Source organism: Phocoena phocoena, chromosome 15 (genome assembly GCF_963924675.1).
Source record: "Phocoena phocoena chromosome 15, mPhoPho1.1, whole genome shotgun sequence".
NCBI classification, from domain to species: Eukaryota; Metazoa; Chordata; class Mammalia; order Artiodactyla; family Phocoenidae; genus Phocoena; species Phocoena phocoena.
Genome location: NC_089233.1, coordinates 82118115 through 82136937, shown reverse-complemented (window position 1 = coordinate 82136937; position 18823 = coordinate 82118115). Strand labels below are relative to the sequence as shown.

The 18823-nt window shown below is 54.3% G+C and overlaps 1 protein-coding gene across 2 annotated transcripts in view; it reads left to right on the top strand.

The window, feature by feature from the left end:
* BMP7 (bone morphogenetic protein 7) overlaps positions 1 to 18823 on the top strand; it is an 88028-nt gene that overhangs the window by 24452 nt on the left and 44753 nt on the right. For both annotated transcript variants that reach the window (XM_065893683.1, XM_065893684.1), the window contains exon 2: positions 8055 to 8247. In XM_065893683.1, coding sequence (XP_065749755.1) covers positions 8055 to 8247 — 193 coding nt within the window. The remainder of the gene's footprint in view (positions 1 to 8054; positions 8248 to 18823) is intronic.

Sequence of the window (18823 nt, the reverse complement as noted above, 5' to 3'; positions counted from 1 at the left end):
CTGGACTTGCAGTTTTTACTTGGAAAGTGTCACTTTGCTTATAAAATATTTAAGTCCTCTCTCATAGTTTGGCGGCATCTTTTGGGGACAGTCAGAGGACCGCATAGTCTGGAAAGTTAACTAAGCTTTTTCTAAAAACCATGAAATTTTGGAAGGAACAGCTGGGCCATTAACTTGCTTACTACTATTTATCAGGTCTTCCTAGCCCTGGCCGGGAGACCGGCTCAAGGAGGGAATGAAGGCAGCTTTGTACGGGCTGACAGTCCCCCCTCCACGACGCAAATGTCCGTCCTCTGCAACTGGCCATCTCTTTGTTTCTTTGCCTTCTCTGCACGGCTGTCTCCACCATTACCACGTCCTGGGGTCTCCAAGCAGCCGACGATCAAACCCCGTGCGTGGCCTCCCTATCCCTGTTACCTGACGCTGGCTACCACCTGGTCATCTCATCCTGCCCGTCTCTGGTCCTGTTCCTTCCCCTGGACCGAGGTCTTGCGGTGGCCGTGTCTTCCACCTCCCGCACAGCCCCCCAGGAGTGGCCCGAGGCGGTGCTCCTCTTTCTCATTGGATGTGCATTTTCCCCACAAAGCTAGATGCCTAAGTGCAGTTCAACAGCCCCCAACTGGACATTCAATTGTCCAGTCTAATTTCCCACAGGTCACCTCAAGTTTAGCTTTCTGCATCTACACGTGTTTCTTCCCTCCTACTTCACCTGTGGAGCTCTTCCTCCTGCACTTGTATCCACCACTGACATTATTGCCCACGAGGCGTTCCTAGCCAGCACTGGGTGGCCCTTCTCCATCTCCCTCTCTTCAGAATGCTTGCCCTTGACCAGTCTTTGGCTTCTGTCCATTCCCACTCCTGCTTCGAGGTGTTTACCCAATAGAATTGTGTTCACCAAAAGGAAGGATGTTCACTGCAGCCCGATTTGTAATAGTCCCAAACTGGAAACTCCCCAAATGCCCATAGAAAAATCAGCAGTGGCCTATTCATACGGTGGGGTCCAATACAGCAGTGGAAGTGAGTGAATAAGCGCTCCGCATAGCCACAGAGGGTGCGCGCGGACACAGTTAAGTGAAGGAAGCAGAGGCAGAAGGGGGAGCCCCAGGCAGGCAGGATGAGTCTGCGGTGTTGGGTGTTCGGATGGTGGTCACCTTTGGGGATGAGCAAGGGGCTGGTGTTTGGGAGGGGCCCGGGGTGGGGGTGCCTTTGGCGCTAGTAACGAATGTGCCGTGTCCTGCTCTGGGTGCGTTTGCATTGAGAAATTTCACGAAACTTCACGAACACCTAGGATCTGTGTGCTTTACTGCATGTATGTTATCAAGAAAATAGTTGACTTGAAGACTAGGATTACACGAAGTAATACATTGAATCCAATAGACGAATGGAGCCCTACTGAGCATCAGGCTCTGTGGGGCACTGGAGGCTCACGATCGAGACGTCATTGCCCCTGTTCCCAGAGCTCGCTCAGGGGGTCATCTTATACTGGGAAATTATCCACGTCTGAAGAAAGCTTTCATGGCAAATGGTCACCTGGACATCCCCACTATTACCTGGGTGTGTTTCCTGCCCATCCATTTCTGGGTGTGTATATAATTGGGCTCAATTGTTTTGCTCAGAACTGCCTTGGTTGCAAAGGACAGCAACCTGACTCTAAGTAGCTTACACGGGACTTGTGTGAAGGGTCTCCATGTGACTCACAAATTAGAAGAACTGAAACCTCAAACTTCAGGGAGGATGGGGACCACCAGGCCAGGGGATCAAGCCTGGAAGCCTTCCCCCTTAATTCTGAGCTCTGTCCTCCTTACCTGGAGTCTTCTCACTGGCCAGCTTTCTCTGTGCGGTGATGGTGTGTGGCTGCCCAGAGTGCCACATTACATCCTTAGGGTTTAAGGCAGAGAAAACAAACGGGGCTCTTTCCCACCAGGTGCCAGTAAAAATAAAAGAAATCTTTGTGTTTGGCCCAGCTTGGGGCTTGTTCCCTCCCATCCCTCAACTCTGGAGAAGTAGGTCATGGGACAAGATGGTGGCTCCCTTGGGACCATTTGGCTTGATTGCAAGAGCCACGATGAAGCTCTCCAAGAGAAAGAGATGGCGTGAACGTGGCACCTACTGGTGACATCACAGTGAGCTGTGTCTCAGCACGAAATGAACCCTTAGGGAGCAGGAGAAATATTGCATCTTCTATAGCTCTTTTCCATGTGTATAAGAGTTTATTGTATTCATTTATCTTCGTGTATTATTATGTATGCACATCAGTGTGTGTATATCGGGGGGCATACCCCTAATTTTTAGGGTGTTAAATACAGTTCTATAAAGCGTGGCTCTGGAAACCTCCACCTAGGTACCCTTTATTTATTTTTAAATTTTATTTATTTTTGGCTGCGTTGGGTCTTCGTTGCCACTCACAGGCTCTCTCTAGTTGTGGAGAGCAGAGGCTACTCTTCGTTGCGGTGCGCGGGCTTCTCATTGCTGCGGAGCACAGGCTCAGGTGTGCGGGCTTCAGTAGTTGCAGCACGTGGGCTCAGTAGTTGTGGCTCACGGGCTTAGTTGCTCCGCGGCATGTGGGGTCTTCCCGGACCAGGGCTTGAACCCGTGTCCCCTGCACTGGCAGGTGGATTCTTAACCACTGTGCCACCAGGGAAGCCCCACTTAGGTACCCTTTAAATGCCTGCTGCCCTCTGCAAGTCTGCATGGCAAGCTGCCTTTGGTTATCGTAATCCGCTTGTGCAGAGGACCCTAACTTAGTGAGGGGCACACTTGTACGTATCGTGTGACTGTAAACGGGAGGAGAAACCCTAGGTGCTGAGAGGAGGCAAACGCTCTTGGGTGACGCTTGGGGATCAGGCTTGACCTGTATGTGGGGCAGAGGTCTTGCCTGACATGTCAGAGGGTCATGAGAGGGGATACCGCCTCCTGTTCCACCTGCCTCTACCCTTTATTGGCACCCTCCGGCCCAAAATTTGCCCTCCCGGGGCCAGCTTTGGGGTTATCATTTCAGGCTTTTGTGAAAGAAGGACACCAGAATCGGCTTTGGGGACAGTCGTGAAGCTGGTTGCTGTCAGGATGGTTTTTCTGGAATCTCTTTTCTTTGGACTTAGCTTTTGGTCTCAGGGGTTTGGACTTTTTTAATCTTTTGAAGATGAAAGTCCTTTGTTCATTCCTGTGAGTTCACTCAGTCAGTGGTGTTCTAGACTATAAAGGGCAGTGGGAGAAAAAGCTGGTTTCCTAGGTTCTGGGTTTCCTTGGGTTGCTTTTCTTAATGGGCTCAGGGAGATACCAACTCTAGACATTTATTTTAAAACTCGAGTCTTGGGTAATCAACTACAGTAATTTAACAACAAAGTGTGAAGACAGTTTTCTCCATAAAATGCATGCATGTTTCCATCTGCTTTAGTGGTGACTGTTAAGCCATCTTTTTTTTTTTTTAATTAATGTATTTATTTGTTTATTTTTGGCTGCATTGGGTCTTCGTTGCTGCGCGCGGGCTTTCTCTAGTTGTGGCGAGAGGGAGCTACTCTTCGTTGCGGTGCGCGGGCTTCTCATTGCAGAGGCTTCTCTCGTTGCAGAGCACAGGCTCTAGGCACACGGGCTTCAGTAGTTGTGGCACACAGGCTCAGCAGTTGTGGCTCACGGGCTCTAGAGCGCAAGCTCAGTAGTTGTGGCACACGGGCTTAGTTGCTCCGTGGCATGTGGGATCTTCCCGGACCAGGGATTGAACCCGTGTCCCCTGCATTGGCAGGCGGATTCTCAACCACTGAGCCACCAGGGAAGCCCTGTTAAGCCATCTTGATCCCTGAGACTGAAATGGTGTAGACTCCACACGGTGGAGCGGTTTCCATATAAAATGGAAACCTTGGGAAGAGGAGATTTGGGATTTGCTTTGAACTTTGAATTAGTCGCTGCTCTTCTTTTAAAAAGTGACTGTTTTTTCTTTGATAAATCACAAGATTATGTAGGTTTCAGGAAGAACAGAATAATGACATGGTTCATCCCTCTCATTGTCCTAAAATGATTAATGAAAAAAATTCACTTAGGAAGCCATGCCAAAGAGCCTGTAAATGTTTGCAAGAAATTTAGTTGGACACTTTATCCATTTATCTTTTTTTAAAAAAGAAACCTTATAACCCTGGTATCTTAACTGTCTTAGCAGTTAAGATACGTTTTATCTTACACATGAAAAAAAAGTTACGTATACACCTGCTGCAACAAACTATATTTGTGATTATATATCAGTGTTTTCTTTCTTCATTGCCTGTGACTTTAGTGACTGTACCTGTGTTAATGTCATGCTTATCCAAACATTTCTTTTCTGTTTGATCTATTGTAATTTTTTTCAAATCAAGTTATCATAGCTGAACTATGTAAATACCCACATGCACATATTATGTTTTCTGTACTGATTGTCACTCTTACAGCTCATTGTTTGAGAGGCTCTGTAAAAATGACCCATACAAATGACTTCCCATTTGCCAGGCACTGTTGTAAGTGCCGCCTCCTGTGACCTTCCCTGTGAGAAAGGACCAGTGTAATATCCCTGGAGGAAGGGGACACGCACGGAGGTTAAGTAACTGGGCCAAGACCACAGGCAGCGCACAGCTGAGATCTGAACTCAGGCCACCCGGCTCCAGGGAGCGTCAAGGTCAAGAGTGGGGTTTTGGAGCTCAGGCACTCACCTGACTTGTGGCCTCGGGCAAGTTACCTTTCCTCCCTGAGCTTCAGTTTCCTCATCTGTCAAATGGGGCTCAATCCTGCCTCGCCTGGATCCACCACGTGATGGCCAAGAGTGCTCAATGCGAGAACCGTCACGGAGCACGTGCCTTTTTGCACTTCTGGGTTCTTCAGCCGTCTTCATTTGTAAACTGGGGGTCCGCTGTCCCATTCTCTGCTTGGGTTGATGGCTGTGTTTGCCAGGAGGAGCTGTGGTGAGGCGTGGTCTGTCCCCGCGCTGGGAGCAGGGGCACCGGGGTCTGTCGGGGTCTCGCTGAGTCCCAGGCACTGTGCCCGAGGCTCCTGTGCACGGTGGCACGAAGCCGGCTTGCTCGCTGAATATTGAAGCATCGCACACCTCAGGGGTTCTTTCTGGCCTTCGGGGGTTTGGCTCTGCTGGGGGAGAAGGGAAGACGGTTGGAAATAGAGACGGTATCTGTGTAGTCTGTCAGCATGGGGGGCCACTCCTGGTGTTCCTTAGCTGCGTGTCAACTCCTGTAAATGGAAAGACCTAAGGGGATGTTTCAAGGAGTGGCCAGAAGGATGGGGCGGGGCGGGCGGGAGACAGCCAAGTGTTCACAGTGAAGGGGACTGCAGGAGGGCAAGGTTTGCCGAGGCTGGAAGAGCCACATGTTGGCCGCTGCTACCTGGAGGTCCAGAAAAATGGTGACCATAGGGTGTCCTTTCCATTTGGTTGTGGGTGGTCTCTGGTGACCTTGGCTTGGGTGGGGTGCTGGGCTGGGGGCGACGTGGCTGAGTTCACTGCGAGCTCGCTCGGGGGGGCAGGGGGGAACCCTCCGGCTGCTCGCTGGGGCGCAGGGGTTCTCTCCAGGAGTTGTCGCCTCCCCTCAGCCCCCCACCCAGAGTCCCCTGCAGAAAAAGAAAAGTACCTGAGGAGAACAGGAGTCATCCCCAGACTGTGCCCACGTCTCTGGCAGGACAGACTTGTCTTCTTCCATCACCCCCGCCCCCTGTACATAAAAGTGCTCGGGCGCGATAGCGAACACACACAGCTCCACTTCCGGGTGTGCCTGCCTCCCGGAAATACGGGTGCCCGGATGCGCACGGCAGCACTGCTCTCAGAGCCCCAAACTGGAAACTACCCAAACCCCCGTGTCCCGTAGGACGGATCCGCGGGCAGGGCTGTAATCGAGCTGTGGAATATTATACAGCAACGAGGAGGAATGAACGTCCCCGGCAACACGGACGAATCGCACAAACGCTGTTGAGTGAAAGAAGCCTGGCACAGAAGAATAGATGCTGTATTATTCCCTGTTTATAATGTTGAGAAACAAGCAAAACTAACCTCTGGCTTGAGAAGTTGGGGGGAGAGGAAGGGGGCACTGGTAATGTTCTGTTTCTTGATCTGGGAGAAGGTCCCAGGGTGGGTTCACGGTGACGGTTCACCGAATTGCACCCCTGTGGTTGCGCACGTACAACACGTATGTTGTAATGCAGTGAAAACATTCTAACAGCCACGCCAAGGAGCTCCCCTTGCTGAGCTGTGTGGTTAAGGCCTCGGGTTGGGTGGGACCTCGGTTTCAGCCCCAGCTCCCCGACCCTGGGAGGCCACACCACGCCTCTTGGGTCTCAGGTGCACCCCTACCCCTACCGACGCGGCGTTGTGCTCACCTCCTAGGGTGACGTGAGGGCTGAATGAGCTAGAAGGGTGACCAAGACTGGCCCGGGGCATTTCCCTAGTGACAGAGGCCCCCTTACCCTGGGGTCCCCTCCCGAGGCTCCCTTGATCCCCAGTGGCTGGCACTTCGTAGAGGCTGCCACAGTAGACCCTGCGTCCTCATCTTCTCCATAAATCAAAGTGGAAATGCCCTGGGCCAGTCGCATTATTAAGGTTTAAAACAGATTTTTGGTTTTTAAAGGGCCTTTGGGCTGCCAGTGCTGTGAACCTCCTTCCTCAAAGGCATTCACGCGTTCAGTTCACGTCCTGCTTGTACCCGTGGCAGCCCTAACCCACCCAGCCTGAGGGCTTTCAAGCTGAGAAAGCTGAAGCTCGCCGGTCATGTTTCTCCTCCCTTCTGGCCAAGCTGGTCGCGCTCTCCCTCCCTGTCTCTCTGGTTCCCCACCCCCGAGGCAGGAAGTGGAGATTGGGCTGTTATCTCCCAGGAAATGAAGGGTACCTGCAGACGCTGCAGGCCCACCTGGGCTTGGCCATCCTGCATCTTTGCAGCACTGACGATGCTCACCTTCGTTGCTGCTCCACGTTAGTCCAAAGGACGCACGATCCTTGGGAACCAGGGGCCCACTCCCAGAAGCATCGCTCTTGGACTTATATCCATCTTGGTGTTCGCCGTCTATGAAGTGGACATGATGGCTTAGTCTAGTATCACTGCCAGTATAAGGGAGAAGGGCTTGGTCCCTTGACCTTGTTTTGTCCTGAAGTCCTCTTCCAAACCCCCCACCCTCCCCGCCAAGGTGCTGCCATTCACCTCTTTTTCTTCTTTTTGTCTAAGGCTGTGCTTGTAAACCCTGGCTGCTATTAGAGACATCTGGGGTGCTTTAAAAAGTACAGGTTTCTGGGCCCCCTCCCCAAAGATAATGATTCATTTGGTTCCGAGAGGGGCAGGGTGCTGGAGCCCACTTTGTGCCAGTCTGCCCACCACTGTTCTCAGTGACTTCACTCTGGTAGCTTGAAATCTTCCAAGATGAAAATTGGCAAACACCGCAGATCGGGTCCTAGAGAGCCGGTTATTAAACATTTACCAGCCCCCACTGGGCTAGGGCGTCAGTGTTTTCCCAAAGTTCCCATGGCGATTGTCACACGCAGCCAGGGCTGAGCACCACTGGCCTGGGTAACCCATGATAGGCATAGTAAGGCTGACGTTTACACTGTAGCTCACAGCTATCCAGCCCTTCCAGTGGTTAAGCTATTTATATGAATTAGATCACTTAACTCTCACAGCAACCCATGAAGGGGGATTATTATTCCCATTTTTCAGATGAGGAAACTGAGGTCCAGATAGCTTCCCTGGCACTTGTCCAAGCCCACCCAGCTAGGTAGTGGCTGAGTCTGGATTTGAGCCCAGGCCTGAGTCCCCGGAGCCCAGGCCTGCCCAGGGCCTCTGGGATGACTTGGTCAGTACTCCACTCTCCCCAGCAAGTTGATGCAGAGTTCCTTGTTCTTATTGTCCAAGGTGACCACAGGGTCTGAGCCTGTGACCTGTAGTCTGCTGCAGGTCAGCCTGGAACAGGCAGTCATCACCAGGGGTCACCGGCTCTGGGCAAGTCTCCATCGAGCTTAGGCAAGATGCTTGGACTCTGAGCTGGGAGAGTGAAACCCAGTCACTAATGAGCTTTTGGTGCCGATGTGTGTTTTCTCCCCTTTCCAGTGGAACACGACAAAGAGTTCTTCCACCCACGCTACCACCACCGGGAGTTCCGGTTTGATCTTTCCAAGATCCCAGAAGGGGAAGCGGTGACCGCAGCCGAATTCCGGATCTACAAGGACCACATCCGGGAACACTTCAGTAACGAGACGTTCCGGATCAGCGTTTACCAGGTGCTGCAGGAACACTTGGGCAGGTGGGTGCTGTACTGGTGCCTGGGAGAGGTCCTGAGCTTCTTCAGCTGCAGAGGAGCTGGTGGCCAGAGGATGCGACCAGACTGGTCATGACCGCTCCCCCCGTGGATCACCAGCCACGTGCCCTGGATGGAGTATCTTTTTTTAGAGATGGTGTATGGTGTATGTCTCCACCTCTTAAAGCTATCACCGTCAGCAGATCGAGTTAGGAATAGGGGACAGCCAGGTGAGCCAGGGATTGGGTGGCCCCCGTGGGTAATTATGGGTAGTCTGGGTCAGCCTGTGTTTAGGAGGAACAAGGAAGAGGAAGAAGCGTTTTTGACGGTCTGCCTCTCTCCCATTCATCACTGAAACCCAGCTTGTGATGTCAGGCCACCAATGAAAGTGGTGCTAGGGGATAAAAATCCCCCAATCAAAAGTAAACAGGCAGAGCACTCTCAGCCTTCCAGGAATCTTGAGGTCAGGAACGAAAAGCTTGGGTTGAAGGACTTTCATTTCTTGAGACCCTTCCGTTTCGTTTCAGAGTCCTCTGAGAGGTGAGAAGGCTGAGAGAATGGGCTGGAACTTCTTTTTTTTTTAACATCTTTATTGGGGTATAATTGCTTTACAATGGTGTGTTAGTTTCTGCTTTATAACAAAGTGAATCAGTTATACATATATGTTCCCATATCTCCTGCAGTCCCGAGGTGGTGCTGCCCAGTGGCTGGGTTTTTGGACGTCGCGGGCTCTTGGACTTTTACTCCTACTGGCACCACCTGTCACTCCTCATAACGGGAGAAAGGTGGTGTGGACGCCCCCTTCTGCTGGGCTGTCCTAGCGTCTTCAGCGGGAAAGGGGACCTCGTAGCACGTTTGGGGACATAGCGACTCTCAGCACCTGGCTTGGCAAGCACTGTCATTTGGAAAGTCATCTTAAATACTAAGAAAACCAAGCTTTTCTTGAGTGTTTCCAGTGTTTTGCCTTCGTTTTTAACTGCCTCTGCGCCCAGTTTCTCGCGTTGTCTCAAATCAGCAGATATGTGTGCATTTAAATCTTTTCACAAACGGCATCTCGTCCTAGACTCTCTCCTGCACCTACTTCTATCACTAAACCTTGACCGTCTTGGCAGTAAACCTTGACCATCCTTCCACGTCCCTTCCCAGGGGGCATCCTTGTTCTTTTCATCACCACGCGTCTCCAGTCGTGTGGGTTGTGCTCTAAGGTATTCAGCCAGTTTCCTGCGTGCACAAGGTGGATTCTCAACTTCTCCGAATTATAGACGGTGTGGGTGGGGCGTATAACACACGTGCTTGTCTATCTGTCGGATATAGTTCTAGAAATAGAATTGTGGGGTCGGGGGGCACATACATTGGTGACTGATAGATTTTGCTGAACTGCTCCCTTTGGAGGCTATGTCAATTTATACTTCCGCCAGCCACATAGAGGGGGCCTGTGGCCCCATGTGCTCCCCAGCATGGGCTCTTATTGGACTCTTTTGATCTTAGTCTGTCTGATGGGTGACACATGCCATCTCAGTGTGGATTAAATTTGCATTTTAGAGCCCTCGCTTGAACTCACTACCCTGTACTGCTCCTCTGCTAGAAAGGATGGCAGACCCTCCCTGAGGGGATGGTACCTTTCTGGAATGTGGGTGTGGCTCGGAAGGGGGGGCGGGCAGCAGACAGCCTTGGCAATCACCTCCGAATCTTACTAAAGGCACTCAGGTGCCCCACTTCACCCTGGTGGGCTGGACCCTGGCCCCCAGACCCAATTTCAATAAGAAGCATTGAGTTCAGTCCCCCAGAGTAACATATGTTTGCTCTGTACTCTGACAGATCCCCCGGGACTCTTGAACAAGAGCACGTGTTTGGCTTTTTTCTCCTGAAGGCTGACCAACTGGGGGCGAGGCAGGTACCCAGAGGCTACTTGTCAGTAGCACTCGATCGGTCCACTTGTGAAAAAGCCAAGCCCTGCTCACACCCCAGGGCCTCCTGGCAGGCTCCCCAAACCTGCCTCAGAAACCTCCACCCAGAGGTTTAACCTCAGGAATGTAGCTGCCCCGATGGCCTTTGGCTGAGCAGGACCGGAAGGGTTGGCTGGTGTCACCTGTGCAGCTCTTCCCCCAAGTTCTCCACGCAGGAAGGCATTCGCCCTCCCTGGCCGGTGGTCTCTGGGGTCAGCTGGGATGCTGCTGATGTGGGCCCCTCCCTCACGTGCGTGGGAGCTTGCTTCGTGTCTGGAGCATCCTCAGGCCCCGCCCTTGACGCGAGGGGCACCCCACCCCTCGGCCCCACGCCTGCCGTGCGCGCCCGCTCCACTCCACGCGCTGGGAAGAGCAGCGGAGACCCAGCAACGGGCGAGACGGGCCTGGCGTGCACGTGCCTCCCTCGCGGGGCGGGTGGGCTGTGCAGAGGCCACTGCATTTGGAGAGACCCGTGGGAGCCCAGCCATTTGCTTATTCAACCACTGCTGCTAAACCGCTGGGATAAACCAGCCCGGCTCACGGGGGCAGGGACCTCGCCTCAACTCTGTGTGAGGGGTGTACCGGTTTCCTGCCCTCACGAAGCACCACACACTGGGTGGCTTGGAACGATAGAAATGTGCTCTCTCACAGTGCTGGGGGCCGGAAGTCTGAAATCAGGGTGTCAGCGGGGCTGTGCTCCTTCTGAAATTTGCAGGGGAGGATCCTTCCTGCCTCTTCCAGCTTCTGGTGCTGGCCGTCGATTGTGTTCCTGGCGCTCGGCTGTGCCGCTCCCATCTCCACCTCCGTTGTCACACGGCTCTGGCATCCTCTCTGTGTGCCTCTCTCCTCTTCTGATAAGGAGACCAGTCATCTTGGCTTAGGGGCCGCCCTGCTCCAGCATGACTTTTCATTACCTAACTGATTGTGTTCATAAAGACCCTAATTCCAAATAAGGTCACATTCAGAGACACCAGTGGTAGGACTTGAGCGCATCTTCTTAGGAGATACAATTCCATCCATAACAGGGGGTGAAGACGGGCAGTCAACAAATAAGCAAATAAATAGGCCCACTGGCCAGACAAGGTGACTGGTGGTCCTTGACGGCCCGTTGAGCTGGGGATATTTGAAGGGCTAGAAGGAACTGAAATGGGGTGCGGGGAGAGTGTCTCCGGGGAACCGCAAGGGCCGCCGTCCTAAGGTGCAGACAAGCATGTTTGTTAGAAGGACAGAAGGGAGGTGATGATGCCGGGGTGGGTGTGAGCCACTGGGTCCTCCCTTAGAAGAAACACAAGCCTTTGGCTTCCCTAGCGCCTGCTGGCAGCCCCCCATCCTCCTGTCTGTGTCAACCTGCTGACCTCATGGGTACTGGTCCCATAACAGTTTGAAGTGGCTGCCTCCTCGGCCCTGCCTTAGCTCCACGGGGTGGATCCAGAGGTCCTGGGAGGGGAGTAGGCCTGAGTCACTGTGGTTGGAAGAGGGACAGGCAGGACAGGACAGCTGTCAGTGGCTCTGTGGCCAGCGTGGCAGGTTGCCCCGAAGAGCAGCTTGGCCACAGGCCACCTCTGGGGACGCTCAGGCCAGCGTTGGGAATTCCTGCCTCAGGGGGCTTTGGGCTTTGCTGGGAGACCGAGTCCCCCCTCAGCAAATGTTTGAGTACCTGCTGTGCTGGGCGATGGTGGACGTGACCAGACCCCAGTCCGAGCCCTCGAGGAGGTCACATTCAAACAGAGGAGGAGACGCAGGAGGACACGGCAGGTGCAAAGTATAAAGCAGAGCAGAGAGTGGACCGAGAGGCCGCAGGAGGGCAGGAAGGGGCCGCTTGCTTTAGATTTCTAAACTTCCTATCTATACTTTTTTTCCTGGAATTTATTTATTTATTATTTATTTGTTTTGGGCCGTGCCGGGTCTTCGTTGCTGCACAAGGGCTTTCTCTAGTTGCGGCGAGCGGGGGCTACTCTTTGTTGTGGTGCGCGAGCTTCTCATTGCGGTGGCTTCTCTTGCGGAGCACAGGCTCTAGGCGCACGGGCTTCGGTAGTTGTGTCTCGTGGGTTCTAGAACACAGGCTCGGTAGTTGTGGTGCACGGGCTTCGTTGCTCCGCAGCATGTGGGATCTTCCCGGACGAGGGCCCGAACCCGTGTCCCCTGCCTTGGCAGGCGGATTCTTAACCACTGCGCCACCAGGGAAGCCCCCTATCTATACTTGAAAGAAGGAAGCAAGGCCCTCATTCTCCAAGAGTTAAAAGGTGAACATTTTTTCCAGAAAATTACTGATTTTTCTTCTGGGTAGGTTCTGTTTTTGACTCCAGAGCAAAATGATCCTGTTATGTTGTTCCCCAGGTGGGATAACCCAGCTTTGAAGAGTGTAGATTCGCATCTCGACATTATGTACCAGTGTGACCTTGGGAAGTAGTAACCCCTCAGAGCCTCGGTTTCCTCCTCTATACAATGGGGATAATAACTGAATCTACCTCCCAGGGCTGTGGTGAGGATAAAGGGAATCAACATACCTACTTAGAACATAGTAAGCTCTCAATAAAGGCTTACCCGCTATTAGAATCATCACCGTCGCTGTCACCATCACCACCATCCTCACCATCACCACCACCATCACGGGGAACACAGAGACCTGCCTAGGAAAATGAAGGGCTCCAGGTCTGGGTGGTGGTACTGCCTTTGCCCTCTATGCTAAATCCCTTAATTTTGCCGTTTCTGATGGGGATGCGGGCCTAAGCTTGCTTGGAGGTGGAGCGCTTGTTTGCATTTCCACAGCCTGGGCCACGCGTCCTCTTCAAGCAGAAGGCCTTTGGCTCATCTGAGCCCGAGAGGAGTTCTGATCCCGCCCCCGCCGCCCTGCTGTGTGGCCCCCTGCTCCCTCTGCTAAGGGAGCCGTGGCCTCCCTGACACCGACCGCCCAGCTGCGCAGAGCTCGGAGCTGGGACATCTGGCGAGCCTCTGCCTGAGCTCCAGGAAAGCCCTGGGCGTGCCGGGGCTTAGCTGGCTTTGGGTCGGCCTCAGCATCGCTCCCCCTGTGACAGCCACTTTCTACAGACTCCTCTTGATCTCTCGGAATCCAGATTAAATTCCGATAATGAGCCGAGCTGGAGGCCTTCCACGGCCTTTGGGCTCCACTTGCAGCTGGAGAGGCCGCCCTTGGCCGGCTGTGGGGTGAGCGGGGGCCGAGAGGCAGGTCTGGGGATGGTGGCCTTGGCTCCAGTGGCCTTGCTGGGGAGGGTGGGGGGTGGCGAAGGGCTTGGAGTCTTGCCCTCCTTTTAGGAACCCTGGGTCAGGGGCTGGCCAGTCGGGGCTCGGCTTCCAGGAGCTGGTCCCACTTCTGTCCCCCTTGGCTCTAACTCTGGTTCCAGCTCAAGATGAGGCTGTTTGAGGTGGGCGTCCTGCAAGCTAACGGGCTTCATTCGTGGAACTCAGGCTGGGCGTTTTCCAGCCTCACCCCGCCCCGGCCCTCTCCTCGCAGGTCCACGCTTTCTCCCTGCAGTGCTGCCCCACCGGTAGGGGGTCCAGCTGGTCAGTGAGACACCCTGGGGCCCGCGGGCCAGCAGAACCCGCTTGCAGGGAGTCAGTCACTGCCAAGGTCGAGATGAAGTTGACAGCTGGATAAAAACTGTCCCTCGGTCTGTCCCAGGGACCTTGGCTGCCAGGAGGGTGACCTCAGAGTGGTCTCTGGGGCCAAGATTGGATCAGCCGTAGCCTGAATCACTCTGAGGAAGAGGGAACTGTCCCTGTGACGGGCCGGAGGGGGAGGGGGGCCGAGGGGCTGCTCGCCAGTTCCCTTCACCCCAAGGCAGCCGCGGGCATTGAGGAGGGTGGAGGCCAGCGCTGTGCCCGTGCTGCCCACGTGGGAACCTTGTAACCTGCAGCCCCGCCAGCAGCCCCGCCCCAGGGCTCCCAGCTCCCTGCACAGAGGACGTGCCACGGGTCTCCTCAGCCGGTGTCTCCACCCTCCAGGAATTCGCACGCCTGCTGCAGCTCCTGCCTTCCCTCGAGAAGGAAGCTTCATCCAGAGCTTCCCTGACCCAAGCCCAGGGCCATCCTCGCCCTTTAAAAGCTCAGCTCAGTGACACGGCTCCTCCGGCATCAGATGAAAACGCAGGTTCCAAGTCAGGTGGCTGGGGTGCAGCCTGAGCTTCTGTGTTTCTGACAAGCTCCCAGGGGATGCGATGCACAGAAGTGGGCGAGAAGGCGCTGGGTGGACAGGGCCTCCCACTGTGGGGACATTGTGTTCCCCATGCCCCAGGGTGGCCTCAGGGCGGCGGGTCATCGGACCCATCCCAAGTCTTTGTCGCATCAGATAAAGGTGAAAAACTTGGTAACGAGACTGCTTTTTTTTTTTTCTAATTATTTTATTTATTTATTTTTGGCTGCGTCGGGTCTTCGTTGCTGCGCGCGGGCTTTCTCTAGCTGTGGCGAGTGGGGGCCGTTCCTTGTTGCGGTGCGCGGGCTTCTCATTGCGGCGGCCTCTCTAGTTGCAGAGCACGGGTTCTAGGCACGCGGGCTTCAGTAGTTGTGGCTCGTGGGCTCCAGAGCGCAGGCTCAGTAGTTGTGGCGCACGGGCTTAGTTGCTCCGTGGCATGTGGGATCTTCCCGGACCAGGGCTCGAACCCATGTCCCCGGCGTTGGCAGACGGATTCCTAACCACCACGCCACCAGGGAAGCCCATGAGACTGCTTTTTATCTGACTTCAGTCACCATGAGCATGTCTGGACAAAGGGACGTGGTCGCACCGCAGGGCACTTCACCTTCCTTGAGGACCTTGGAAATGATTCTGCGAAGGCTTGATATCCCCATTTTACAGGTGTAGAGACCGGCTCAGAGGGGAAGTAACTTACCTGAGATCCCACAGCTCAAATGGGGCAGAGGCGGGACTTAGCCTCAGGTCTCTTAGACTCCAGGGCTCGTGTTCCCGGCCACAGCAGCACCCTGGGGCTTCTTGCTTGTACGGATTTCCTTCCCTGGAGAAAACAGGCTCAAACAGGGCGACTGTGAGTCCCCAGCTGCGGTCCTCACCCTTGGCTGTGCATTAGAATCACCTGCGGGGGTGGGGTGGGGCTTTTCCGACTCTGGCTACATCAGGGTCTGGGGTGTGGCTGGGCCTCAGTATTTTCTGAGCTCCCAGGTGCTTCTCTATGTAGCCAGGTCTGAGAACAGGTGGCTGAGCTCTCTCTTCTCCCTCCCCTGTGGGCTGTCCTATGCGCCCAGGAGAGAGAAGGGGAGAGATTTCTTCTAGCCCAGGCCCCCAAGTTCCTCTTGCCTTGGTCTCTCCAAGAACACTGTTTCTCTCCCATTGGACTGAGCCCCAAGTGTGGTCCAGGCCCCGATTAACAGTCTCAGTGGCACAGGGAAGGGGCAGGCTGAGGGTGGAGGTCCTGCGGGCTGTGGTTCTGAAGGCTTCGGGAATCTCCTGGAGCCTTCCTGCTGAAGGCCTGCGTGCCGGGTTCCACTCTCCTGGCTTTCACCTTGCATCACGACCCTCCGCCGCAGGGCGTGAGCTCCGCAGAGGGCAGGGAGGGAGCGCTGACTGCCCAGGCATGGCCGGAACGTCCTGGGAGGTCCAGGGAGAGCAGCTTGGTCCAGGGCACCCAGGCACTTCTGACTGCCTTCCCCCAGGCCCCCTCCAAATCCCAGCACAGAGCGGCTCCAGCAGGAGCCAGGGCCCTTGGGATCCACTCAGGTGTCCAAGAGGCTCACTCTGGAAAAAGCCTGCATCCGGCGGGCCGGCCCCCCCGCCCCCCCCCCCCCCCCCCCCCCCCCCCGCTGAGCAGATGGCACTCTGCTGTGTCCAGCCTGCGTCATGCCAGTCAAATCGCAGTTGGGCTGCCCTGCTCGGCAGCCCGGGACCAAATGTCCACGTGTCCGTCGGTTTCCTGTCCTGCGGGCTAAGGCCATCGTGGGCCTTGTTACTTTTTAAAATCTTGGTGCCTTTTGTTTCCTTCCGTAATTCATCCCCTAGCTGGCTTCGCAGGGAAGATACGAGCGGTGGTCAGGGAGTCGGTGGCGACAAACTCTGCGTCAAGTGCTTGCAAGTTGCACGCACGCTAAGTCCTCACGACGACCTTGAGACGTCTGTATCCTCCCGTTCTGTGGATGTGGTCATTGGGGCACAGAGAGGTCAAATGACCCTCCCAAGGTCCCACCCTCCCTGCAATTCAAAACCAGGCACTAGGTAAAATTTCGGGCCCCCACCCTCAGAATTCTGATGTAACGGGTCCCAGTATCGCCTTGACACTGGGTTTTTTTAAAGTCCCCAGAGTGGACTTGATCCTGTCCTTTCCTGTTCCTTTGAGGATCTGCGGGACCTTGCAGGAGTCACGTCATCCGTTCAGCGTGGGTGGAGACTCCTGCCCTGCGTCCCCTTCCCGGGAGTGCGTGAGATGTGGTTGATGCTGGTGAGTGCCAGTGTGGGATTCCCCAAGGCGAGCGGATGGCAGCCTAGATGCCTCTTTGGGAGAGGAGGTTACAGACGATGACGCTGGGGAGCCTTTAGGAGGACCTTCTTCTGTGCCTGCTCTGTTCCCATCATTCCATATGGACTCAATGCTTAATGACCGTGAAGGTCAAGGAGACCAAATGTCCCGTGAGTCAGTCCCCTCGCAGACCCGCCTTGTAGAAAGGGCCGCTCCTTTACCTCTTGTCCATTAGGCAGATGCCTTCGAATTCATGGTGTAATATACACGCTCCCAGTGGGTAACAGTTCTCTGAACTGAGAGAATTCGAATTCACGATGTAATATACACGCTCCCACGTGGGTAACAGTTCTCTGAACCGAGAGAAGAGTTGGCTGCCTTTGCTGACGGTGACGACGACAAAGCTGCTTGTTCAGAGCACTCTGTCCTTCCCACCACAACCCCCTGAGGAAGGTACCATCACCCACCCCATTTTACAGGCAAGGAAACTGAGGCACCGCAGCAGGTTAGGGTTAAGGAAAGGAAGTTTGCATCTGTCCCCAGTCATGTCTGGTTTTCCTCCTTGGCTGATGGATGCACATTTCCTTTTCCCTTCATGGCAATCCTAGGAATTGGGTGATGGGAGGGAAACGTATTTTCTGTACAAGGAAACTGAGGCCGAGAAGATGGAAGACCTGCCCCGCTTGCCCCAGTGATGCTGTGTGGACAGCTGGTAAAGACCAGGGGCTTTGGAAGCAATTGGATTTGCCTCCCACTCCACCACTTGGAAGCTGCGTGAACTTGGGTGGGTCGTGGCCCGCCATGAGCCTCATCAGGCTTTTCCACAAAGATCTGAGTGGGAGCCGTGGTGACCGTGATGGTGGCCCAGCAGCAGGGCCAGAGACGATCTCTCCGTGAGGGCAGGCGTCCAGTGTGTTTTGTTCACTGTTGTATCCTTAGTACCTGGAAGCTGGCATATAGTAGGTGCTCAGCAAAACACGTGTACATGAAGGATCTGCCCTTCTAGCCGTGGGCTTCCTGACTTGACAGACTGTGGCTGCGTCTTGCACAGAGGAGTTTCGGTACCAAGCACGGGGGCTGGTACGAGACCGTGTGAAACAGGTCCCTGCTGGCCGGGGGAGCGCCGGCCCTCCTCTCACACTTCCCACACCTCCCACCTTGGGCCCGTCAGTCCCAGCAAGCCTTCCAATGTGTTCTCCTCCAGAGCTGAAACCCGAGAACGCCTCGTTCGCAACCTTTCCTCAGCATCTGAGCCCAATTTCCAAAAAGTGAAAATTGCCCATAATTATAATACTTTTCAATCCCAGGGAAGTTTTCCTGTGATGATTATAATTATATTATTTTGAGCTTGTGTGCCAGTGGGTACCCAAGGGTGGATTGGTTCTCGTCTGCAAGTAGGGGACATGTCAGCGTGTGTGCCATGGCCCCGGATTCCCTACACTGGAATGAATTTTGGAAGAATGGGCTTCAGTATTGGGGGCTGGCTGTATAACTTGATCCCAGCGCCTTAATTCCAAAAGCACTTCATACTTGGACCTCTGCTCGTCCATAGGAGTCTATTTTTCCAAATGTATTAACATCTGTGTTTCATATCAGGGCCCGTAATTGCTTTAGCCCTTTTGGCAGGAGACAGAGAGAATTAATATTTTTCAGTTTGGTCATGAGCAGTGGGTCATCTGTAGCTGGGAAGAAAAGTGCCTGCTCAGATGTGAACTCAGTAAGGATGGGAAATGCAGGCTCACCGGGAAAGGGACGTTTTAAAAAGAGTCAACCATGGTTAAGGAAGCCCTTGGTTATTTCAAGTTCAGGCTGGAGGTCAGCATCTGGGTAAATGCTCAAGGTTCTTCCAGACACTGGTCCTTCCTTTGTCTTCCTACCACCAGCCCCCAGCAGCACCATTTTCTTCTTTTCTCCACAATGTCCAAGGCTTTGCCTTTTGTCACTCCAAAAATGGAGGAAGGAAAGCTGACACCTGGCCTGCAGTCCAGCGAGCATGCCACCACACCCCCTCAGGGACCCAGGGCAGGCATCGCTAATAGATCGCAGAGCTCCTTCCTGCCTAGCCGGGCCTTGGCCTGAATCCACAGTACAGCTCCGCTAGCTGAGGCAGCTGCTGCTAGTTGAGTGAAGCTGCCATCGAGTGAAGCCTGCTGGCCACCCGTCTCAGGTCAGGCTTCCCTGAAGTCACACCCTGAGGTGAAGACTGTGTGAAGGTGC